The 26,696-nt window shown below is 38.6% G+C and overlaps 2 protein-coding genes across 9 annotated transcripts; both read left to right on the top strand.

Annotated features, from left to right (window-relative positions):
• The first annotated feature begins 400 nt into the window (after window positions 1–400).
• On the top strand, window positions 401–12,427 carry LOC119264680 (uromodulin-like). The gene is made up of 6 exons (XM_037543303.1): window positions 401–470; window positions 5,632–5,685; window positions 10,174–10,551; window positions 10,656–10,727; window positions 11,741–12,023; window positions 12,424–12,427. Exons 1-6 carry the CDS (start codon window positions 443–445, stop codon window positions 12,425–12,427), a joined length of 819 nt encoding a protein of 272 aa, XP_037399200.1. The 5' UTR covers window positions 401–442.
• On the top strand, window positions 11,995–25,318 carry LOC108443878 (mucin-5AC-like). Of its 8 annotated transcripts, none has more exons than XM_037543638.1 (10): window positions 11,995–12,163; window positions 12,753–14,311; window positions 14,519–19,162; window positions 19,395–19,459; window positions 20,029–20,174; window positions 21,176–21,223; window positions 21,980–22,033; window positions 23,702–23,777; window positions 23,879–23,959; window positions 24,720–25,318. In XM_037543638.1, exons 2-10 carry the CDS (start codon window positions 12,797–12,799, stop codon window positions 24,778–24,780), a joined length of 6,690 nt encoding a protein of 2,229 aa, XP_037399535.1. In that variant the 5' UTR covers window positions 11,995–12,163; window positions 12,753–12,796; the 3' UTR covers window positions 24,781–25,318. The 8 variants fall into 8 exon arrangements, with proteins under 8 accessions (XP_037399535.1, XP_017580257.2, XP_037399536.1 ...); XM_017724768.2 differs by having other exon boundaries at window positions 12,753–14,490; window positions 14,713–19,162; XM_037543639.1 differs by having other exon boundaries at window positions 12,753–17,832; window positions 18,055–19,162.
• Window positions 25,319–26,696: the final 1,378 nt, after the last annotated feature.

Genomic DNA, 26,696 nt, shown 5'->3' with positions numbered 1-26,696 from the left:
AATAAAATGAAATGCACATGATCAACTCATAATGAGAAAATCTCAATGAAGAGTTAAATTCAGTTTTAAACAGGAATGAATTTGGTTCCAAACTTGTGGCTGCATTTAACTGTCACAGTGCGATGTGTGTCATCAAGTTTGAGATCTTTGTTTGATGTAGATTGTTGTGGATTATGTGGAAATATGGAAACTATGGAAATTATTTCCATATCACTCATGGACGTCACATTTGTCACAAATTAAATGCAAAAGCCCAGGAGAAAACAGAACACAGCACTTTGTTCTAATAATACGCTACACCAACAAGAAATGAACACCTCTTCAAAACCACATAATTTGTTTTATGGAAAGATATGCAAATTTCACATTGGCTGCAAACCAGAAGGCACATTTGTTACTTGTTGGTCTGTAGGCAAGAACATCTCAGCAGAAGATTATTACAATGAAAAATATAATAGGTTTCTTAACGTGTGAGTATTTATTTCCATGTTTACAAAGTAGGAAATTAGCACTGTAAAATATTTAGACATTTGGAGATGAATCTGCTTATAAATGTAGGTGGAAAGTGTAATTTGGTGAAATTTTGCATTAAAATATTAATTGATACTTGCTCATAGGTTTAGAGATTTTTCTAATAACTAAGAATTTATTCATCTTTTGTTTCCGTCTTTAAGCCATATTTATTGGTGGAGATGATGTGCAGTTATCTGTGGAAGGAAGGCTGGTGTATTGTCTGGTTATTATTTATGTTAGTTGTTGTCGTTTTTCCTCCAGTTGTCATTTGCAATGGAGAAATTAATATGGTTAAGACTGTGTGACTATACATTAACGAAGCTCTTCGGTTAGTTTTTATGTGTTTATTACAAAATGAAACTGTAACACAGTCATTATTAGAAATGTCAGGAATGGGGTTGAAATGAATCCGGTATATAAATTACAGCATGACATAGACTGTGTGCCATTAGCTGTTCTCTTTTTAAAGTAGCCACAGTTACCATTCAGATGTGGGACAGTTGTGGGCTGGAGGTTAGGGAATCAGCCTCGTGACTGGAAGGTTGTCGGTTTGATCCCCAGTGCCAACAGTCCATGACTGAGGTGTCCTTGAGCAAGACACCTAACCCCCAACTGCTCCCCGGATACTGTGGATAGGGCTGCCCACCTCTCTGGGCAAGAGTGCTCACTGCTCCCTATTGTGTGTGTTCACTAGTGTGTATGTGGTGTTTCACTTCACGGATGGGTTAAATGCGGAGGTGGAATTTCCCTGTTTGTGGGATTAATAAAGTATCACTTAACTTAAAGGGTAGTAACAGTAACAATGTGTTTAGGCAGATATTTGTTTAGAAAGACAGCAATGCTTTTCAAGAACAAACACACAGAGTAATATTTATTAGTTTTAAAGTGATGATGAATGTGCTCCAGTGATGTTGGCCATGCTGTACCAGAATAAATTGTAACAAAGAAGCCTTTCTGCTGTATTTGCATATTGTAAGCTCTTGTTCAGACCAGTTACATTTTTAGGTTTTTGTTGTTCCTTTTATTTATAGCGCTGCTTGAAAGTTTGTCAATCCTTTATCATTTTTTTGATTATTTTCACAAGATTGTTTTCAAAATAGTTGGGACATTGTGCAAAATGTCATAAAATCAGAGTGAAATTATGTGCAAATCATTTAAACCTTACATGTGATTGAAGGTATTATGAAGACAACACAACAAATGTTGAATTTTATGTTTTTTGGAAAATTGATTTGCATTTTGAATTTGAAGCCAAACATACATTTCACAAAAGTTGGGAAGGGGGCATGTTTCACATGGTGTTGCATCACCTCTTCTTTCAACAACACTTTGGGAATTTGGGAACTGAGGAGACCAATTGCTGTAGGTTTCAAAGTCAAATTCTTGCTTAATGTATGATTCCAGCTGCTCAAAAGTTTGGGATCTCTTTTCTCAAACTAATGCGCCCCACTAACATCACAGGTGTTGGCTTTTGAACGGTTCCCTGATAACAAGCTGGCTATAGTCCATCTCCTCTTTAACCCATGAGGACGTTTATATGCGTCTTCTTCTTTTATGGTAGATCTTTAGCTTGTATTTGTGGATGCAGTGAAGAACTGTGTTTTTAGACAATGGATTCTAGACCTGAGCTCATGCAGATCTGAGCTTGTGATTTCGACCACAGAATCATTTAATGGAGTGTCACCTTAAGGCCCGAAGATCTCAGCCAGCCAATATTGGTTTTCAGCCTTGTCCTTTGCCTGCAGAGATTTTTTAGGTTTCCCTTAAATGTTTTACTTATTTTATGCGATATTACAACTGTTTTTTGAAAAAAGTTGGCACACTGTGCAAAATGTAAATAAAAATGCAAAATGCACTGATATGCGAATCATGTAAACTCTAAATTTCATTGAAAGTAAAGTATAGACAGCATTTCAGATGTTGAAACTGAGAAATTTTACTGTTTACTGAAAAATACTTGCCCATTTTGAATTCATTGCCAACAACACGTTCCAAAAAAGTTGGGATCAAGGCAACAAAAGGTTGGTAAAGTTGTGTAAAAAAAAAAAAACACCTGGTGGTTGATTGACAACAGGTCAGTAACATGATTGGGTATAAAGGTCTTTCAGAAGTAAAGATGAGGAGGGATTTATCACTCTGTAAAAGAGTGGGTGAGCAAATAGTGCAACAATTCAAGAACAATGTTTCTCAATGTAAAATAGCAAAGAACCTTTGCTTTTTCATCATCTACAGGACATAAGAGTATTCAAAGATTCAGAGAATCTAGAGAAATCTCTGTATGTAAGGGTCAAGGCCAAAAGCCGGTATTTTTCTTCCTTTAAAAATGATTTGCATATCATTTGCATTCTATTTTTATTTACAGTCTATTTTTGGAAATGGGGCTGTACCATAAATTATGAATTTCCCAAGTTCTTTGCTAATTTTAGATGTTGTTGGCATCAAATTCAAAATGGGCAAGAAGATCTGTTGTGCGGGGGAGTAGTGACCCAGCGGGAGGCCTGGCAGCACACACCACTGAGAGCATGTGGCCACAGTGTGAGTGTTTACTAGGACAGTAGATATACTCTAACCCCTGCTCAGAAAGACCATGCGCCCCAAGCAGATCTACTCAGGCTTTACTCTAGACTTTGTCCAGGGAGCTTTCTTGGAATTTCCGAGGTTGCAAACCCGCTATGGGCCATGGATGTGTGGAATGCATGGCTGTGCATGGGTCTGTAGAAGATACTCTGTCACTGGCCTGTCAGCTTCATCAGCTGGACTCTACTTGTTCCTCTGCTGTGCTGCTTGCTCCTGTAGTTTCAGACTGGTTTGTGGATATTCTATACATAGCAAGTCCATCTCTCTGGATGTGTCTGTGCCCATAGGTGTGTGTCTGCGTGTGTATGTATGTTTGGTACAGCGGGACGTATTTGTTTGTTTGTTGTTTACTTTGTGTATGTAAATTAGCTACTGTTTTATTCCAGGTAGTCTGGAATGCTGTTGTGTATTGTGTTTCACTGACTTAAGATAAAATAATCCTTTATTAGTCCCACCATAGAGGAAATTCTCTAGTATAGTACATTTCCATTTCTACCTTAACCTGTTGTTTTTGCTTCATTCATCCATGTTCCATACTACAGTATAGACACCCCTTACCACTGCGGTACTTTAATCTAATTCCGCTCTTTAACAGTATGTGACTTTATGAATGCTATACATGGTTGTGCTTTGAATAAGAGATAATGGCCAATAGTTGCTGCGTATTTACTGTGTACGACTTTATCTTATGGTCCTGTTTCCATCATAGTACTGAGAACGTCCAGCTCATACCTGGTCAGTAGCCTGGTTCCTTTTTGTGTATGATGACAATGTGTAGTTTTTTGTTTTGTAGTTATGTGTAGTTCATGTGTAATTACTATGTAGAAAGGCACAGTTCATTGTAAATTATTAACCTGGGTTCGAGTCCCCGGCCGGGCGACCAGCCTCCTCTCTGTGTGGAGTTTGTATGTTCTCCTCGTGTCTGCGTGGGTTTCCTCCAGGTTCTCCGGTTTCCACCCACAGTCCAAAGATATGCAGTCAGGCTAATTGGACATGCTAAATTGCCCCTAGGCGTGAGTGAATGTGTCTGTCTGTCTGCCCTGCAATGTACTGGCAACCTGTCCAGGGTTTATCCTGCCTTCCTCTCGATGACTGCTACGATAGACTCCGGCTCCCCCCGCAACCCAGAAGGATAAGCGGCTCAGAAGGTGTGTGTGTGTGTGTGTGTGTGTGTGTGTGTGTGTGTGTGTGTGTGTGTAAATTTGTTACCACAGTATTCGAGAGAATTTACCCTTATGCACATCAAGTAATGCAGAATGAGTTACTGTTCTGGAATAAAGGTACTTTATCTCATTCTGTACATTATTCTGTCACATATGCATGTACAGAAATGCTGACTCACTAAAAGCTGTATTATATCTGAGATTTCATACAATAATTATTCTTTATCTTGGGTCTATTTTCCCTCCTTCAAATTAACTCACAATGTTTTAAAGACAGCAGCACAGCTACACAGTTACCCACTCAGTACAGCGAACAGTGTGAGTCTGGAGAGTTGGTTTCTTTGAAATGCCTTGAACTTGTGAACTGAGTGATTCATTATTCTATGAAAACTTTTTTTTCCCGTCTAAAATGTGACATTATAATCCCCAATAAACAAAAATTGACTTCCGGCCAACGTTTATCACTGCCCGCTTGCTGAGATATCACTTCATCCTCCTTAACTAGCCTTTTCATGCTTTAGTTGTGTGCAGTTCTTCCCTCTGCTGTCCGTCTTCACACACTTTGCATATTGAAGTTGCATAAAACAGTAATAGACTCAGGGGAGCGCAGGCTAATGTGTCAGCCTGCACTACATAGTTGCACTTACTTTGATAAGCTCTCGAGGCTTTTTTATCACAATTTCCATTCCACCTTAAATAGTGCAGAACGTACTAGAAATGGCCAGCGCTGGAACAAACATCTGAATAAGTGCTTTATGATATAAGGTGGAATGAGACATGAGAATAAAAAGCCAACTTCAGCCGCAGCTACACCACTTGAGCAGGGACCCTATTAATCCTTATATATATATATATATATATATATATATATATATATATATATATATATACTTGGATGATATAGTTTGTATGAGTGTTTGTTTATTTATTTATTTATTGCATGAGTTTACTCATTAGCTCACCATAATCAGTCCAAAAATGTTACCAGACCGCTGGAAATTCTCCCCACTCTCCTTACTACCCAGTCCTGAGCTGCAAATGCACATAGACTACACAAAGCCTGCTCGTTAAAAGAGCCAGACTCCCCATGCCAGGTTGTTGAGACCCCTCCTGCCCCCAAGTCCTCTGTCTTCTCTGTTGCACCAAAGCGCCAGCGTCTGAAACAAGGTTCATTGACTGTCCATATGAAAGCAAAGCAGCATCTCATTGAATCTCCTGCCGTAATAGATTACTCCCCCACACACTCTTTTAAAAAGCCAGTCTCTCTCTCCCTGGTGCCACAACTGAGCCTCATTACATGATATCACCTCATCACAAAGCCACCTTTGCATACCGTCATAATGTGTGAGCATTCATCCTTTTTCCATCTCTCCAACAGGGGTCACTGTGGTCCTGCTAACTACAGACACAAACCGCAGTGGTGCAGATTCTAGTAAGTAAAGCTTAAAGCCATTCAGTTCCTACCTAATACCTACTGACTAAAGAGGTTCGGCTCACGTGGGCGAGGTGTGAATTGCACAGACAAATTGTAAACATCACAGCCAAGTCTATAGGTGTAGTAAATTAGGGGTTAAATCAGCACACCCTCCCCCCCCCCCCCCCCCCCCCACCTCCTCAGACAGTACAGACAGTGTCCAGTACCTTCAGCATCGCTGTTCAGTGTAGCTATTTTACAAATAAATTATACAATATATCAAATTATAAATACATAAATTGCATAAAAAATATCATTTGTCCCACTTTCTATTGTTTCTCATAACATATGCAACGACAATGTAACTACTAATACTTTAGTCACTGTTAGACGCATTACAGAAGGGCAACTTTCAGAAGTTTTTTCAGCAGTAAAGGTATGTAATAGTTTACATTAAAGCATTATTTACACTGTATCTGCCAGCTTTCCTGACATTTAGCTGGTGTTTATGTTGTTAGTGCTGTGACACTGTAACCAGTTTCAGCTTTAAACCAGTCTGTAATGTGTCAGAACAGCAGACGCCCCCTTATATTAACATGTAGCTTCATAACATTCATTAAATGTGTTGCATTTCCCCCAAATCAACGTCTACATTACCACTGCATTATTACACAGTAACTACATAGTAATTACACAGGAACTGTCCACTTAGTTTAAGTATAGTGTAATTACAGAATAGTATTAATCAATGTGATGTGAGTCGGTTGCCTTGTGATAACACTTATTCCATAGTAATTATGTAAAATGTAAATGTAATATTGTGTAAAACATGCTTCCTTTTTACTGTTGAAAAAGTCTTCTGATCTGTAGCGTATCAAAAAGGTACATTTGTGTAATTACATGAGGCTAAACTGAAGTTGATACATGTGTAAACACGTTGACTGCACTTTGGCTAAATCATCAGTAGTTAGTGTTGTTGCATATGTTACTCAAGTGAAACTACAAAGTTATTAGTGACACTTAATATGAAGTGGGACAAAGTCATTTGAGCATGTGACTAGGGGGGCAGCGAGAAATGATGACAGGAAAACATAGCTGGCCAACTTGGTTATATCAATATATCAAATAAATAAGAGTGGAATTAAGACGACAACATTGCCCATATTTCTGAAAACGCTGTTAGATAGGTACGACACTGTGACTGGGGCAGTACCCTTCTTGTCACTGCGGTGGGACCCTCAGGGGGACCTGAGTACCTTTAGTTAGGGAACATAACTGTAACATAATCCATTGAAATGATATCTTCTAAACTGTACTGGCTTCATACCCCCCATCTCCCCTCCAGGCTTTTATTTTATTGTTCTGTTTTAAAAAAAAAAAAGTTTATAAAAATACAAATATCTACTTTTCCACTAGGAAAAACTTATTTAAGGTACACAACTGGACCTTAAAACCACTGTTGCACCTTTGAGGGAACGTTTACACTGTTTGTACCTTGATGAATGAATCATGGACCTGCGTGGTCCCTTTATTTTTAAGTCTATGCATTATGCAAACTAAACTCTTTATGACCTTGTTATGAAAATTACTGAACATGTATCATCTAAATTCACATCATTTATAGTGTATGTAATCTGTAGCATTTGGTTTTTGTTGGTTCTAACTTGTCATGTTTATTGCTTTTTTTAAATGTATTCCTTAAAGGCTAATAAATTCAAGAAGTCACTGAACCTTCAAGACGTCTTTCTTATTCCAAAGTGCAGTTTTTGTCATCACTGTTTAATTTAAAAGTGATAAATAAATGATAGTCAATTTGCATCCTAAACTGAAAATATCTATCATTTTGTCATCCTTTTGATAGACAAAAAGGATGAATATCATATTCACAATTCATGATGCAAATTGTTTGGCATGTAACTATTGATCACTAGACCTGCACTTTAGAATATTTAAGACATCTTGAAGTGTTATTGACATTGTAAACTCTTAATGCCACATGTAAGGAACAACAATATTCTCAAATTGCTATTGGACAACAAAGAAAATCTACTATACCCATAGCCCAGAGAAGTACAAGTTCCAGTATTATACAAATATTCAAATATATATTCTACAACATTAATTACATAATATTACCCCAAGTCACCAGCCCCAGAAGGGTAAAGGGTAGCACATACTTCCTCTGAGTCACGTAAAGCCCCACCACATCTTTTCAAACTGTCACGATGTCAGGAGAATGCAACTAACTGTTACTTCAGCTATCAGACACGGTTCTTGCACTCAGACGTGTGCTGTCCACCTGAGTTTGCATATGCAGAAGACTCCCGGTGCAGGAGTGAATAACCAGCAACGCTGTGAAAAATGAAAGTCGGCATAACTAAAAATTCAAATGTAACTGAATACACAGCTTTTCTTACGTGAACCCATCCTGAGAACTCTAAAGTCTATGCAACTCATCTAAATTTGAGCATTGAATAAAGTATTGTTTGCAATATATTGTGCTCCACTTGTATATCATATTGTATTGTATTGCACTGCATGGAACAGAGTTCTGTGCTCAACTCTGTCCCTTTTCTCTGTGTATCTACAGTGACTTTTGTTTCTAGCCGTATCTGAGCTCAGGACTGGCTTTCTCTCTAACCTACTGGTAACTAGGAAAGATACTTTCTCTAGATAGACAAAGCACTTCTTGTAAGTCGCTCTGGATAAGAGCGTCTGCTAAATGCTTTAAATATAAATGTAAATGTAAATTCATAGTTTAGTCAAAAGTCTTTTTTTCTAGTTCTGCATCTCCAAAAAAATAAATAAATAAAAAAAATAAAATTAATAAATAAATACATAAAGTTTAGTTCCAACTAGCTGGGACTTCAGATTTGGCTATTTCTATTTATATCAAAGAGAAAGCTATATATATATATATATATATGCACACCACAACTTTCTCCAAAATCTTTGCTATAAAGGAAAGATTTGAGATAGGCCTTTCATGCGACAGCAGACAGGGATCAGTTTACTTATTGCTAATTTGAGATTTCTGGTATACAGACAAGGCTGAGAAGAGAATTTATTATTCATAAGTTAGATATTTTTTTCTGGCTTTGAGGAAACCAGCTCTGTTTGTTTATGTACAGTTAAGCATCACAGCCTCTCTGCAGTAGTTACACTGCACTGAAGGTCTGGTTTGGCTTTATAGGGCAGTAGGTTTATGATTAACCCTGTGGTTTGTCTGCTGTCTGCCATTGGCCCTGGTTTGTCAATGATTCACTCTTCTCCACTGAAGGCTATCTAAGAAACGATGTGCTGCAAGGCCTGCCCCCAGAGTCAACCGCAGGCCATCTCTGCCCAAGGCACTTGGAGCTTACTAGCCCAGGTGGTTGATAAGCTGTTGCATGTGGTTGTGATGGTATGCCACATGTTTAGTAGGGTGTTGCAAGTATACTTACATCATCAAGATATGAGTGGGGAGCACAAATGTTTCCTCGCCATTCATTTCTATGGGAAAACAAAATAATAATGTAAGAATAATTATGTGGAAAAACATGTGTCTTACCAAGGGCTCTACACAAGAACACCATTCCTGTCAGACTGTCAAATGTCGAGAGTATTTTGGTAGATTATACAGACTCCACCTCCCTTGCCTGATAGTCTTGGCCTATGTGTGTAATTATAGCCTACAGGCGTGGCTTCATTTAAAGGTGAATATTCATCTGGTCTGATGTTTCAGTGAGAAAATAAAAGTCAAATTTATGATCGCTTATAATTTCATTTCGACGACTGCTTTAGAGTTTAATGATCTTATATTAAGTAGTCCAAGTTTTAGATCTAAGGTGTTAGTGCTATCATCAGAACATGGATATATGTTGATTAGGTTATTTAAACGGACTGATTTCTGATGAAAATGATTAAATTTAGTTTTAATTCAGGGCAAAGACACAGTCTCAATAAAGCTGATCTTGGGTGACGCCTCAAGGCAGATCGCAGACGGTCGGTTTAGCCTGTCTGTCTGCGGCCTGGTCCCGGCTCTGGACTGTCAGCAGCTGTTTACACAGAGCTTGTAAGACGTATTTGTCCACTCTAAGTAAAGTGAAGCGTAATGTACTAAAGGCTCCTCCAGTGTTAAGAGTGATGCTTCAGGTTTACCCTCATGTTAATTGTATGTTCTCTTATATTTCCTATGTTAAAGAGTGACTAATGGAATTTGACTTCTGAGTCACATCATACATGCCAATAACTGGGGCACATGTGTTTTTGTTAAAATAATAATTATATTTTGAGGAATTTTCTTCCCCCAGAAAAAATATAAACAATGAAATAAAGCTAAATCACCAAATGAATTTATCTTAACCATTTACTCATCTTTACCAGGAGAGCAAAATTCTAAAAAAAGTCTTCAGTTTCAAATGGTTAAATAAAAAAAAGGAAAAATGACTAAATGGAGATGAAAGGCTTTGTCCTGACAGCCACAATATGTAAATAAATTGATGCATGTTTTATTCATTTCAACAGCAGCTACATTTAATGATCCCTGCACCAACTACACTGCTCTGGATCAACCCTGGAGAGCCACTAATGCAACTGGACTGTGGATCTGTGACAGATTATTCAACTGGACTGGCTGGTATCGTCTGCTGTATTATGGGATGAGCGTCCGTATGGCAGACAGCTGTGTTAATCGGTCAACATGTGGTACTGATATCACTCTGTGGCTGAATGGATCTCATCCTCAGACAGAGGATGGAATAGTCACTCGTGGGGTCTGTGGGAGGTCAGGAAGTGACTGCTGTTACTACAGATCCACCCCAATTCGGGTAAAAGCATGTCTAGGAAACTATTACGTCTATGAGTTCGTCAGGCCAAACTCCTGTGTTGCTGCTTATTGTGCAGGTACTTTGGTAGTTATAAAGAATACTGACTGTGTTTTTTTAAAGAATTTAGCCAAAGTTTATGTATTTTACTTTAATGTTTGTATAAATATGTCCTTTATTCAGATGTGAACACCATTACTCCGACCACCGTCCCGACGAATGTGACCAGTGTTGCTGCATCAAATATAAACACTAGTAGGTTTTCAAAAGATCTAACAATATATTTTATTTTAGCTATTACATACTTTGTCTAAATAAGCAATAATGGTTATGAAGATATATTCTGCTTATCGCTGTCAAAAGAAAAACAAGTATGATGGCAGCCATTCCTTACACTGTGGGAAACTTTCATGATGAATGGACCAACGGAAATGCTTCAAAATTGCTCATAATAAAATCTCGGTCCATTAATTTACTGTAAATGTAAATAAGGCGTTTTGGATTCTTTGTGTAGTTACCATTTTAAAGATAATAGTTTGTCCTTGGATAGAAGTACCATCATACTATATAATATCAATATCAGGCCAATGTCAAACACAACTCATTAGTCACTGGACAGGTAACTATCCGTCTGAACACTTGTTCAGCATGCATAATAGAAAGGTGTCACAGATTTTTCTCTCAAAGGCTGCTGTTAATCTACAAACTGAGGAGGTTTATATATGTGGGCTGAAGGTTAGGGAACCAGCCCTGTGACTGGAAGGTTGCTGGTTCGATCCCCAGAGCCGACAGCACATTACTGAGGTGTCCTTGAGCAAGACACCTAACCCCCAACTGCTCCCCTGGTGCTGTGGATTGGGCTGCCCACCGGTCTGGGCAAGTGTGCTCACTGCCCCCTAGTGTGTGTGTATTCACTAGAGTGTATGTGGTGTTTCACTTCATGGATGGGTTAAATGCGGAGGTGAAATTTCCCCATTGTGGGACTAATAAGTGTCACTTAAACTTTAAGCATTTTTATATATATAGTTGACATATTTCCATAAACAATTTCACACACCTCAGCCTAACAACAAGGCTATAGGAACAGCAGCTTATGGGCCAAACTGAACCATATATACTTAAATATTGGGGATAATACACTTGGGATTACACTCTACTCTACTACATTACACTACAATACTACTCTTTAAGTTGTGTCTGAACTAAAGTGTTGTTCTGTGATTTTGGAGATAAAGCAGTGAGCGCTTTTGGTGATTCTGTTTCCACAGCCGACACTGCAAACAACATGACTTTTGACCCCTGCAGTGTCTACAGTGTTCTTGATAATGACTGGAGAAGGACAGACAGTGGGCTCTACCGTGGTAGCTTTGATGACACCCTCATTGAATGGAGCGGCTGGTATCGTCTGTATCTTCAGGGAAATAGTGCTCAGATTCCTGAATCTGATTGGTGTTGGAGTTTTGTGACCTGTGGTGGATACACTGCCCTTTTACTTGGTGGATCTCATCCTCGATCACAGGACGGCATCGTCACCAGAGAAATATTTGGAACGTATGTCTCTTCAGTTAATAGTAGACAATGTAATTCCTACAGATCAAACCCAATCCAAGTCAAAGCCTGTCCAGGAAATTACTACGTCTACAGACTCGTCAAGCCAGCGGTGTTACTTCCAATACCTACATACTGTGCAGGTAAAGTCTGCTGTTTCTTTATTATTATTTTTATTATTATCATTATTATTATAGTCTAAACTAGAGCCAAGTAAAATAAAGAGCTAAACACAGCCTAAATAAATTCTAATTTTACTAGACTAGCGTGTACAAAAATAGATACATTAAAAAATTAACCTTAATAATAATTTTAAAAAATATGAGGAGTGGACCCACCCTCTAATCTAGTAAGGTAACTGCAGATCATTAGCTTAGGCTATTTTTGTGTGTAAACCTGGCAGATGAACTTTGCAAATACTGATCTCAAAACATTTCTGAGTCACTTTCAGATGTACCACTAGATATTGTGCACATATATGTTACCATGCAATTATAATGAAAACCTTTTAATTCTTTTTTTTTATTCAATTTACTTTTGCTTTTACATCTACTACTAAAATTGCTACAGTTTCTATGTCTGTCACAGCAGCTGAAACTTCAAAAACTATTCTGCTGATGTCAGAAGTTGATAATAGTTCAACTACAAGTTAATGTGAAAAGACCAATGAATTTCAATGATCAGCAATGTCACCTCCAGCTTTAACAACGGCTGATTCTGTAATCTTAACAGAGACATCAAGAACATTTAACCATGAAGATTCAGAAGACACATCAATGCCTACACCTGCAGGTTTCCCAGACATTTCAACATATATGCAAGTAACATCAACAGAAATGAGATCAACAGGGGTGACTGCATTGGAGGTTTTGACCAGAGGCAACTCTGTAACTACAATGGAATCAGTACCTCCAACACGGTTACTTCATGAACAAACTTCTACCATGGCTGAGCAACTGCCCATTTCTACAACAATGTCTACTTTGAGCCAAGCCTCATTCACATCAACCGAGACAATGCCTGTGACACAGGATACACTGAGTCAGTCTGCCACCACTACAGCTGACCATACCACTGATACAAGCTCAACACCAGCATCGCCTAGCAGAAATCAGACTCCTTCATCTACTACTGAACCAGAAGGATTCAAGTCTACAACAACATCTACATTGACCCAAACCTCACTCACATCAACTGAACCAACATCTGTGACACAGGATACACTTGATATTTCAACTGGTCAAGTGAGTCAGTCTGTCCCCACTTCAGCTGACCATATCACTGATACAAGTTCAGCATCAGCAACACCAACTATAACTCAGGCTCCTTCAGCAACTACTGAACCAGAAAGATTCACGTCTACAGCATCTACTTTGACCCAAACCTCATTCACATCAACTATACCAACATCTGTGAGACAGGATACACTTGATATTTCAACTACTGTAGTTTCTTCCACTGGTCAACTGAGTCAGTCTGTCCCCACTTCAGGTGACCATATCGCTGATACAAGTTCAGCATCAGCATCGCCAACTATAAGTCAGGCTCCTTCAGCTACTACTGAACCAGAAAGATTCATGTCTACAGCATCTACTTTGACCCAAACCTCATTCACATCAACTATACCAACATCTGTCAGACAGGATACACTTGATATTTCAACTACTGTAGTTTCTTCCACTGGTCAACTGAGTCAGTCTGTCCCCACTTCAGCTGACCATATCACTGATACAAGTTCAGCATCAGCATCGCCAACTATAAGTCAGGCTCCTTCAGCTACTACTGAACCAGAAAGATTCACATCTACAGCATCTACTTTGACCCAAACCTCATTCATGGCAACTATACCAACATCTGTGAGACAGGATACACTTGATATTTCAACTGGTCAAGTGAGTCAGTCTGTCCCCACTTCAGCTGACCATATCACTGATACAAGTTCAGCACCAGCAACACCAACTACAAGTCAGGCTCCTTCAGCTACTACTGAACCAGAAAGATTCACGTCTACAGCATCTACTTTGACCCAAACCTCATTCACATCAACTATACCAACATCTGTGAGACAGGATACACTTGATATTTCAACTACTGTAGTTTCTTCCACTGGTCAACTGAGTCAGTCTGCTCCCACTTCAGCTGACCATATCACTAATACAAGTTCAGCATCAGCATCGCCAACTATAAGTCAGGCTCCTTCAGCTACTACTGAACCAGAAAGATTCACGTCTACAGCATCTACTTTGACCCAAACCTCATTCACGTCAACTATACCAACATCTGTGAGACAGGATACACTTGATATTTCAACTGGTCAAGTGTCAAGTCAGTCTGTCCCCACTTCAGCTGACCATATCGCTGATACAAGTTCGGCACCAGCAACACCAACTACAAGTCAGGCTCCTTCAGCTACTACTAAACCAGAAAGATTCACGTCTACAGCATCTACTTTGACCCAAACCTCATTCACATCAACTATACCAACATCTGTCAGACAGGATACACTTGATATTTCAACTACTGTAGTTTCTTCCACTGGTCAACTGAGTCAGTCTGTCCCCACTTCAGCTGACCATATGACTGATACAAGTTCAGCATCAGCATCGCCAAGTATAAGTCAGGCTCCTTCAGCTACTACTGAACCAGAAAGATTCACCTCTACAGCATCTACTTTGACCCAAACCTCATTCACGTCAACTATACCAACATCTGTGAGACAGGATACACTTGATATTTCAACTGGTCAAGTGAGTCAGTCTGTCCCCACTTTTGCTGACCATATCGCTGATACAAGTTTGGCACCAGTAACACCAACTACAAGTCAGGCTCCTTCAGCTACTACTGAACCAGAAAGATTCACGTCTACAGCATCTACTTTGACCCAAACCTCATTCACGTCAACTATACCAACATCTGTGAGACAGGATACACTTGATATTTCAACTACTGTAGTTTCTTCCACTGGTCAAGTGAGTCAGTCTGTCCCCACTTCAGCTGACTATATCACTGATACAAGTTCAGCATCAGCATCGCCAACTATACGTCAGGCTCCTTCAGCTACTACTGAACCAGAAAGATTCATGTCTACAGCATCTACTTTGACCCAAACCTCATTCACGTCAACTATACCAACATCTGTGAGACAGGATACACTTGATATTTCAACTGGTCAAGTGAGTCAGTCTGTCCCCACTTCAGCTGACCATATCGCTGATACAAGTTCGGCACCAGCAACACCAACTACAAGTCAGGCTCCTTCAGCTACTACTAAACCAGAAAGATTCACGTCTACAGCATCTACTTTGACCCAAACCTCATTCACGTCAACTATACCAACATCTGTGAGACAGGATACACTTGATATTTCAACTGGTCAAGTGAGTCAGTCTGTCCCCACTTCAGCTGACCATATCGCTGATACAAGTTCGGCACCAGCAACACCAACTACAAGTCAGGCTCCTTCAGCTACTACTAAACCAGAAAGTTTCACGTCTACAGCATCTACTTTGACCCAAACCTCATTCACGTCAACTATACCAACATCTGTGAGACAGGATACACTTGATATTTCAACTGGTCAAGTGAGTCAGTCTGTCCCCACTTCAGCTGACCATATCGCTGATAGAAGTTCGGCACCAGCAACACCAACTATAAGTCAGTCTCCTTCAGCTACAACTGAACCAGAAAGGTTCACGTCTACAGCATCTACTTTGATCCAAACCTCATTCACATCAACTATACCAACATCTGTGAGACAGGATACACTTGATATTTCAACTGGTCAAGTGAGTCAGTCTGTCCGCACTTCAGCTGACCATATCGCTGATACAAGTTCAGCACCAGCATCACCAACTATAAGTCAGGCTCCTTCAACTACTACTAAACCAGAAAGATTCACATCTACAGCATCTACTTTGACCCAAACCTCATTCACGTCAACTATACCAACATCTGTGAGACAGGATACACTTGATATTTCAACTGGTCACGTGAGTCAGTCTGTCCCCACTTCAGCTGACCATATCGCTGATGCAAGTTCAGCACCAGCAACACCAACTATAAGTCAGTCTCCTTCAGCTACTACTGAACCAGAAAGATTCACGTCTACAGCATCTACTTTGACCCAAACCTCATTCACGTCAACTATACCAACATCTGTGAGACAGGATACACTTGATATTTCAACTGGTCAAGTGAGTCAGTCTGTCCCCACTTCAGCTGACCATATCGCTGATACAAGTTCGGCACCAGCAACACCAACTATAAGTCAGGCTCCTTCAGCTACTACTAAACCAGAAAGATTCATGTCTACAGCATCTACTTTGACCCAAACCTCATTCACGTCAACTATACCAACATCTGTGAGACAGGATACACTTGATATTTCAACTGGTCAAGTGAGTCAGTCTGTCCCCACTTTTGCTGACCATATCGCTGATACAAGTTTGGCACCAGTAACACCAACTACAAGTCAGGCTCCTTCAGCTACTACTGAACCAGAAAGATTCACGTCTACAGCATCTACTTTGACCCAAACCTCATTCACGTCAACTATACCAACATCTGTGAGACAGGATACACTTGATATTTCAACTACTGTAGTTTCTTCCACTGGTCAAGTGAGTCAGTCTGTCCCCACTTCAGCTGACCATATCGCTGATACAAGTTCGGCACCAGCAACACCAACTATAAGTCAGTCTCCTTCAGCTACTACTGAACCAGAAAGTTTCACGTCTACAGCATCTACTTTGATCCAAACCTCATTCACATCAACTATACCAACATCTGTGAGACAGGATACACTTGATATTTCAACTGGTCAACTGAGTCAGTCTGTCCCCACTTCAGCTGACCATATCGCTGATACAAGTTCAGCACCAGCAACACCAACTACAAGTCAGGCTCCTTCAGCTACTACTGAACCAGAAAGATTCACGTCTACAGCATCTACTTTGACCCAAACCTCATTCACGTCAACTATACCAACATCTGTGAGACAGGATACACTTGATATTTCAACTGGTCAAGTGAGTCAGTCTGTCCCCACTTCAGCTGACCATATCGCTGATACAAGTTCGGCACCAGCAACACCAACTATAAGTCAGTCTCCTTCAGCTACTACTGAACCAGAAAGGTTCACGTCTACAGCATCTACTTTGATCCAAACCTCATTCACATCAACTATACCAACATCTGTGAGACAGGATACACTTGATATTTCAACTGGTCAAGTGAGTCAGTCTGTCCGCACTTCAGCTGACCATATCGCTGATACAAGTTCAGCACCAGCATCACCAACTATAAGTCAGGCTCCTTCAACTACTACTAAACCAGAAAGATTCACATCTACAGCATCTACTTTGACCCAAACCTTATTCACGTCAACTATACCAACATCTGTGAGACAGGATACACTTGATATTTCAACTGGTCACGTGAGTCAGTCTGTCCCCACTTCAGCTGACCATATCGCTGATGCAAGTTCAGCACCAGCAACACCAACTATAAGTCAGTCTCCTTCAGCTACTACTGAACCAGAAAGATTCACGTCTACAGCATCTACTTTGACCCAAACCTCATTCACGTCAACTATACCAACATCTGTGAGACAGGATACACTTGATATTTCAACTGGTCAAGTGAGTCAGTCTGTCCCCACTTCAGCTGACCATATCGCTGATACAAGTTCGGCACCAGCAACACCAACTACAAGTCAGGCTCCTTCAGCTACTACTAAACCAGAAAGATTCACGTCTACAGCATCTACTTTGACCCAAACCTCATTCACGTCAACTATACCAACATCTGTGAGGCAGGATACACTTGATATTTCAACTACTGTAGTTTCTTCCACTGGTCAACTGAGTCAGTCTGTTCCCACTTCAGCTGACCATATCGCTGATACAAGTTCACCACCAGCATCACCAACTATAAGTCAGGCTCCTTCAGCTACTACTAAACCAGAAAGATTCATGTCTACAGCATCTACTTTGACCCAAACCTCATTCACGTCAACTATACCAACATCTGTGAGACAGGATACACTTGATATTTCAACTGGTCAAGTGAGTCAGTCTGTCCCCACTTCAGCTGACCATATCGCTGATACAAGTTCAGCACCAGCATCACCAACTATAAGTCAGGCTCCTTCAACTACTACTAAACCAGAAATATTTACATCTACAGCATCTACTTTGACCCAAACCTCATTCACGTCAACTATACCAACATCTGTGAGACAGGATACACTTGATATTTCAACTGGTCAAGTGAGTCAGTCTGTCCCCACTTCAGCTGACCATATCGCTGATACAAGTTCGGCACCAGCAACACCAACAAGAAGTCAGGCTCCTTCAGCTACTACTAAACCAGAAAGATTCACGTCTACAGCATCTACTTTGACCCAAACCTCATTCACGTCAACTATACCAACATCTGTGAGACAGGATACATTTGATATTTCAACTGGTCAAGTGAGTCAGTCTGTCCCCACTTCAGCTGACCATATCGCTGATACAAGTTCAGCACCAGCAACACCAACAAGAAGTCAGGCTCCTTCATCTACTACTGAACCAGAAAGATTCTCTGGCTCTTTTTTAACAACTGTCGTTTCTTCCACTGGTCAACCAAGTCAGTCTGCCACAGCTACACCTGACCATACCACCGAGACAAGTTCAGCACCAGGATTACCAGTGGCATCATCTACCAAAGGTGAGGCTCCTGAGTCTTCAACTAAATCTTTCCAAAGTACTATGTTCATGTCCAAAACGGGTATGACTTCAAAGACAGAATCTTTATCATTAACTTCACCTGATGAATCTGTAGCACAAGGACAGGTCACTTCACCCAGAACTGGGACGACAACTGTGTCTCCAACTACACCTGGAGCCTACTCAACTGTGGCTGCAGTTTTGCCTGAATCCCCAATCGGTACACCCTCTACAGCCACAGCTGCTGCACCGATTCCAATAATAACCTCTACTTCTGCCAGTTGGACATCTTCTCAAGCTACCACAACTAAGCCCGTGCCAGGAGAAGGAGTGATTATTTTAATAGTTCGAATTCAGCAAGTCTTCATTCCCGCTTACAATGATAATTCCTCAACTGAGTACAATACTCTGGTCAACAATATCACTGCTGAGGTAATCAAGTAATGACAGCTGTTTTAAATAATGACTTTTTAAAGGGATTTTTTTATTCTCTGTAATTGCAAAATATTATCTCATGCAATATGATGTTTGCATTCATTTATGAAATGATCAAGTCTGGAGAAACTCTGATATAATGAGTAAAATTCTTAAAAATGGACAGGACATCTCAGCAGTCTCTGTTGTTGAATGCTTGTATTTTGACCACTTGTCTTTTCATGTGTAGCTGAACCGAGGCTTTAGGGAGCTGTTTCCCCTCACATTTCTCCGATGCTATGTCTTAAGACTCTGGTACAGTTCTATTCACCATATGAATTAGTTTGATCTCATTTTAGACAAAGATATTTAATCTAACAAGTGTGAGTTTTTACTGTTTTTTTTTTCTTTTTTTTTTGGGAAAAATACAAACAAGTAAATTCAGCAAAGAGTATGGTCACAGCACCAATCCAAATCTTATTTATCAGTCAATGTCAAACAAAGCACCATGGTATTTAATTTATAGTTGTCCAGTTGGTGATTTTTAACTTTTACTACAAAAAATATCTGCATTTTGGTGACGATAATCCTGCTTTCATATAAATTGTCACCCTGCTCCATTTGCCAGTCAAAGACTCAGCTAAATTGCAATGCTACCTCTTTATTGCACATGTAATAAACATCAATCAATTGGTAACTGGTAAACTGGACTAGGTAACTGGACTAGGTAAATGTAATATGATGCTGTGACATATTAAGAGTTTGATTTGATTTGTTAGCCATATAAAAACATCACTACACTATGAACGGTGGTTTTAAAATAGATGTTGATACTATAATCTGCTAATAAATGATGGCTAAGTCTACTTTTCCTCTATTTTCAGGAATGGTTCAGTAGGTGTGGACACTCAGATAATCTTTAAAAATGAAACAGTTCTTCCAAATGCAACAGTCTTGACTGATTCCCTGAAATCAGCAATAAACGCTTCAAAAGTTTTCCTGAATATCATTCCATCCAGTATCATGGCTGGTGAGTGTTAAACATTGTGTTTTGTAACTAAATATAAACTTTCCGTGCATTTGGAGAATTTTTCTTGTATATTTCATGTAGTCTCTTATTGTAAAAATCAACGTTTTGGATGATAAAAATTTTGGTGTTATAGTATATTTAACATTTAGGTCATCACAGCCTAATATGCAAACAAGTGGGATTCTTCTTAAAGTCCACATCTTTGAATTGTGAAGAAGACTTCTAAATATAGTAGTCCAGGCAGTAATAAAAATAAAAGGGGTAGTCTTCAAAGGGGAGACTGACCTGGAACCCTGGAACCTTCTACAGAGTACGGTATTGCAAGGGAAGATTGTGCTGGGATGTTTCAGAGCAATGCTTGTCATGTTTATTAATGTTATTTTAAGGATATTAGATAAGCTTAGCTGCTGAACCACATTGTCAGTTTGCATTCAGCATTAGATAACTAGCTCAGCATTGTCCACTAAAGAGCTAACTAAGCAAGCTTTTCCAGCTCTGAACAAATTCAATTGATCATTACCTTAAAACACCTGATTCAGCTCATCAACTAATTACCAAGCTGCTTAAAAGCTGCATCAGTCATGTGGGGGCAGGAACTCATGGAATCTGCTGTGCTGTGTGTAAAGAGTTGAAAATACATCAGATTGCACATCCCATTCTGGAGAAAGCTACGGCCATCTCTTAAAGCATTATTCAATGTCTGCCTCAGTGGCTGAACTACAGCAATCTGATTGTATAATAAAGTGAGCATTAACTGTACAGTGTTTAAACCTCCAGAACCTCTTTAACTTGCCATTACCATATCAGTGACAATGCTGAGAATATTCCACAATTAAATTCTTTCAAATATCAAATATCAACATTTTTACTTCTTATTTTTGATGATGGTAAGAATTTTTTTTATTATTATTTTAAATGTGATATAGATGTATTAAGGCATTTAACAAACTTTGCGAAAGTTTCTGTTTTGTTTTTGTTTGTTCTGGGCACCACCACACCAGTTTCTACCACAAGACCTGCCAGTAGCACTAAACTGACCACAACTCCAGGTAAGTTTCTGGAGAAATATTTAATTAACTTACAGACTAGATCAGCACTCTAGAGATTTAGATAGTACATCATTTGTTGTTTTTTTGTTTTGTTTTGTGGTTCAAGACGACTTTATCATAATAATCCAGAAAAAAATATAATTAGCTGTTGTTAAAACTTTTGAAAGTAAATAAATCCTGACATGCAGGCGTTTGTTATGTGCATTTTGAAATTGGTTTGTCTTATTTTAGGGATAATTAGTAAAACTCCTGTTGCCGACGCCAACGTTACAATTTATTCATTCATTTTTTTATGATTTTTTGTTAATTCAGTAATGATACTCTGGGCACAAATAACAAAAAGAACAAATATCTGCTGATAAACAACAACTGACTTTACTCTATCTTAGCTTTAAATGAGATCTTTGCTCTACATCAATGTGCATGTCATGCTTTTTGACAGGGAAATGTCCAGTAAATGTCCAGTAAAATGATTAATCTAAAGTACATGTTAAGTAAACCATTTAATAGAACCTAAATTGGACTTAAGTGATTGTGACTTTAAATGTTTAACAAGGTCTTTTATTTGAAAGTTGAATGTGATACTTTGGATACCCTGTCAAAGTTTAAAGAGGATTCAGTTTCTTTCTCATTGTTTTTAGCACTGATGAAATCTCAGGCCAGTTCCTGTTCACATCACAGCTCCTTTAGAACTCACACCCCTTTCAGTTTTGCTAATAACTAATATAATCTGTTGTAATATGTTTTTTTCTTCAGATGTGACCTCCCTGACCTCTGCATCCAGTGCTGGAGCATCAAATACAAACAGTAGTAGGTGTCTTAGCTCCTCACAATTTTTTGCCTTAATAAAGACCAATGGCTATAGAATTTTCCAAATGAGGATATTTACATTTATGGCATTTGGCTGACGCTCTTATCCAGAGCGACTTCCAATTTGATCATTTTTTACACAAGTAGGCAAAGGTGGTGTTAGGGGTCTTGCCCAAGGACTCTTATTGGTATAGTGTAGGGTGCTGACCCAGGTGGGGGATTGAACCCTAGTCTACAGCATAGAAGGCAGAGGTGTTAACCACTACATTAACCAACCACCGGATATCCTACATGCCTACAAGCCTGGCACAGCGCTGCTCGTACATCATGACTGGTTGCCTTGGACATTCTATTTGTTCACTTACATTATTTACTGTGTTTGGTGTAAGTAGTTCCTCTTAGGGCAACTGCAGTGTCCTTAGATTAGCTATGGTTTAGAGTTTAACCTGAGTTTAAACGTAAATCAGGTTTCTTACTGTGTCGCCAGAAGCTGCAGTTTAAATCACACCTGGGTTTTAAAGAAAAACCCATTTTTGTGTCATTTAACACATGGAACCTAGGGCAAGTTTGTGTTGTAGTCTAGGCATTTTGGTCAATTACAAGTACAATTACAAAGATTTTTTACGAGACAGTGGCACATGCCATATGTCCTTATTTTCAGGAGACCCTGTGCTACTCCTATATGTCACTATTTGATATGCAAACGCTAACAGAATTGTGATGTCTTTATGAATTTGGCTAATATTTGATGTAGATTTTACTTAATACCTGCAAATTCTTGTCAACTTAATTTGTTTAATGAAGTGTCAATTTTCAGTCAATTTTCAGACAATTTTCAGAAATTGTCTATTGTGTTTCTGAGCTGAAATTTAAAATTGAGTTGCATGTTTATCATCATAAATATTCTGATATTTTCATCATGATACTCTTCCACCTGTTTGACTTTCTTTTTAAACATCAGTAAATATGAATCTACATCATGTAGAAGAGGAAGAATATTTAAATCCTTAATTTCATTTCACGGGTGTTGCGTTCAATGCTGCTTGCTATTTCTGGTACAGCAGTCTCTTTGCACATTTTCACAGATAAAGCGTATGCATGCTCTGAGAAGTCTGGTAACTGAGCTAAAATCCAGCTCCCTTTATCGGATTTATTAAGATTTTCAGGCCCTAATTTGATCGAAGAAATCAGATGTTGTTTACATGACCACTTAAATTATTTATGATTTGATTATTAAGTGCATGTAAATACACTCTAAACATTTGATGATCTCGCTAAATTGAGCAGGGTCTGCTGAGTGTTCTGATATGTTTGTCACATTGGTAGCTTAAACTGTTAGAATAGCTTAAATGGCTAGAATGCAGCTATGAACTTGGACTTTCAGCATTAAATCATTAAAAATCACACATCTGTCACTAGATGGTGCTGCACATGACATTTAACTGAGGTTTTAACCAGGTAAAAATTGCTATGTAAACCTGCCATAGTTTTACTAAGTTTACTAAACTTTACTAGTTTTACTTTTATTTAACTTATTCATTTGTTACACTTTTCAAAAGTTGACAGATTAGTAAATGTTCGGTTTCATGAATGTTTGTGTTTCTCTGTGTGTGTGTGTGTGTGTGTGTGTGTGTGTGTGTGTGTGTGTGTGTGTGTGTCACTTTACAGACTATTTCATAATTCTGTATGTAGCTGTTGCCATTGCATTTTGTGGGATTGCAGCTTTCCTATTTTTTTGGAGACGGTAAGAAACAATATCTTAAATACAACCGTCTACATTATGTAAAAATATGAAAGTAAAAAAAAGCATGCATACATCTGTCCTAATAATATCTGGTTTTTAAGAAGAAGGAAAACTAAGATGAACAGAATTATGGATGGACCATTGTACGACAATGTACCCCGTGCTCAAATGTACGAGACTCAGTAAGTTACAGACATGAAAATCTTCATTTTACTGCTCACTGCGAATGGTGCACATCAGTCAGTGATGGGAATGAGCTATCTAGCCATAGCTAGCCATCTATAGGGTGATGTTGACATGTGCATTACCTAATGGCTGTTACAAGTTAACAGAGAAATAACACAATATTTTATCGCAGTATTAATTACTATAACAAGTACAGAAGATGATAACATTTCAACTTCAAATTTACTGAACTCTGGAGTCTTTAAATACCCATGTGTATAGCCACTATAGCACTTCTGTTAGCCTGGCAGTAACATAAAAATGCAAATCCCATTAGTGGGATTAACATCTAGTAGACTTTAATATCTTTGCCATAATGCTATGCTCACAATTTGACTCTGATTTTCAGTCTAAACGAAATTAAAACGTTCATACTCATACTTGCAACAGTTTAAAATGAATTCATGTGATTTTAAAACCGGACATATCTGTCTCTGCTAATAATAAAAGCTGGACATCACAGGCCTTAAAAATATTTCTAACGGATAGCAAATGGTGCTACTTTCCTTGGGTCCACAGAAGTCCGATATGATCAGCCTTATTAATCCATTAACAGCATATGAAATGATGGTGATATAGAAAACTAAACATTTGATTTTTTGCATTTGACATATATATATATATATATATATATATATATATATATATATATGTGTGTGTGTGTGTGTGTGTGTGTGTGTGTGTTCTGCCATAATCATGTTTGTCATCTTCTTGTAGAACTGAACAAACCACTGAAACTGCACCAACAGAGAATATGAGGGACACAGAGCTTAATTAAGAATTGCTTTGTTTCTATGTTATGGGTTATTGGCTTTTTAAAAGTTTTAACTGAGCGTCTCAAACTGCTGTATGTGAATCTGTAATACAGTAATATATTCAAGCCTTTGTGAATTCAAACCCAAATCTCTGATATAAACATGTATAGATTTTGTTGCAGAATGTTTTTTTGGGTCCACATCTTGGGTGGATCTGCTTAATACCAGAATGTAATCTGTAAATTTTATGTTTAATTAAAAAAAAGTATGTAGAATTATTCATTTCCACATGGAAAGTTATTATTATTTTTTATGCAGATGTGTTAAAAAATATTGGGGATTATCTATTATTGGGAAGTAAAATTTCAAGCTGATTGTCTTAAAGGCTAATTTAGTTCTGTTGTGTTCTGATTGGTCACTCTGTACTGTTTCACCTTCAAAAAGCTGTCATGGGTAAAACACTATAGAACTCCAGCATGAATGGGTGGGGCTAAATAAACGGATATGTATAAATGCATTTGTTACAATGGCATCACAAATAAATACGTCTTTCTATATAAAGACTGTTTACAGTGGTATATTTTGGAACAATAACTATTGTTGTGTACTACATCAACCTCTTTATTTCTAAAAACGTGTAAAATTCAGTTTTCCTTAATACGGCACCACAATATAAAGTTGCACTCAATCAATTTTGGGGTTCTTCCCCTCTCACAAATATTAAGAGACCCTTATTAGTTCCACAAAGGGAAATTTCACCTCCGCATTTAACACATACATGCAGTGAGCGCACACACACACACACACACACACACACACACAAACACAAACACACACTCACTAGGGGACAATGAGCACACCTGCCTGGAGTGGTAGGCAGCCCTATCCGAAGCACCCAGGTAGCAGTTGGGGGTTGGGTGGCTTGCTCAGGGGCACTTCAGTCACCTACTGTTGGCTCTGGGGATCGAACAAGTGACCTTCCAGTCACAGGGTCGGTTCCCTAACAATTAGCCCATGACTGCCCCATTGGCGCCTCTAGTATACAAGAGCCAAATAGGCTGTAAAAACATTCTTCATTGCTTATCTTTTTGATCTTTCATACTAAAGATTACTAAAAAAATATCCGATTTAACAGAGGTTTTTTAGATTTTTCAGTACAATGATTGAAAAAACTTAAATCTGATGAATTTATTTAATAGAGAAAATCATTTGATTCTAAATTAAATTAGAAATTAAACTCAAATAATAATAAATCTAATGAAAATGTAAAAATGTAAGTTAAATTAGGGGAAAAAATGTGCTGTTATAGAGGAAAAGGGCTAGAAATGCTGAAAGTGTGTAAACGGAGTAAAAAGCCTGCTGAAAACCTACTCAAACATTTAAGATTGACGAGTGTCCAGTGTTGGGGCTCTTCTATTGCTCTCTGTCAACTGGTTTCATTTAGGAGCAGCATAGTAGCTGAACACTGCTCCTGTATGTTTAGTCTTTACCTTTGGCAGAACTAACTGACCAGTTCCTAATGATCAAAGAGCACTGCTAGGCTCAAATCGTGTGTGCAATAACTCAGAGGGACACTAACTTAATTTAAATAATTGAACTGCTTCATACCAGTTTTATAACAAAATATGTTTCATATTTACTATCACATTCACCGCCACTTTATTATATTCATAAGTACTTAAACCTCGTGTACATACTGCAAATTTCTCTATATTGTCTTAAATTAGTATTAAAGTGTTATTCTTTTACTTAAATGGCTGCAACTGTAACAACTGCAATTTCCCCCTGGGATCAATAAAGGAATCTGAATCTTAAAGTCTATTCTGAAACAGATTGGTAGCCAGTGTAGGGATTTGAGAATGTGGGTGATGTGTTCCCTTTAGGTGGTTTTTCCTTTTACTCCTAGTGAGAACTCTTTTATAATCATCTGCAGCTGTTT

This window comes from Pygocentrus nattereri, chromosome 12 (assembly GCF_015220715.1).
Source record: "Pygocentrus nattereri isolate fPygNat1 chromosome 12, fPygNat1.pri, whole genome shotgun sequence".
Classification (NCBI taxonomy): domain Eukaryota; kingdom Metazoa; phylum Chordata; class Actinopteri; order Characiformes; family Serrasalmidae; genus Pygocentrus; species Pygocentrus nattereri.
This window is presented reverse-complemented; position numbering and strand designations above follow the sequence as displayed.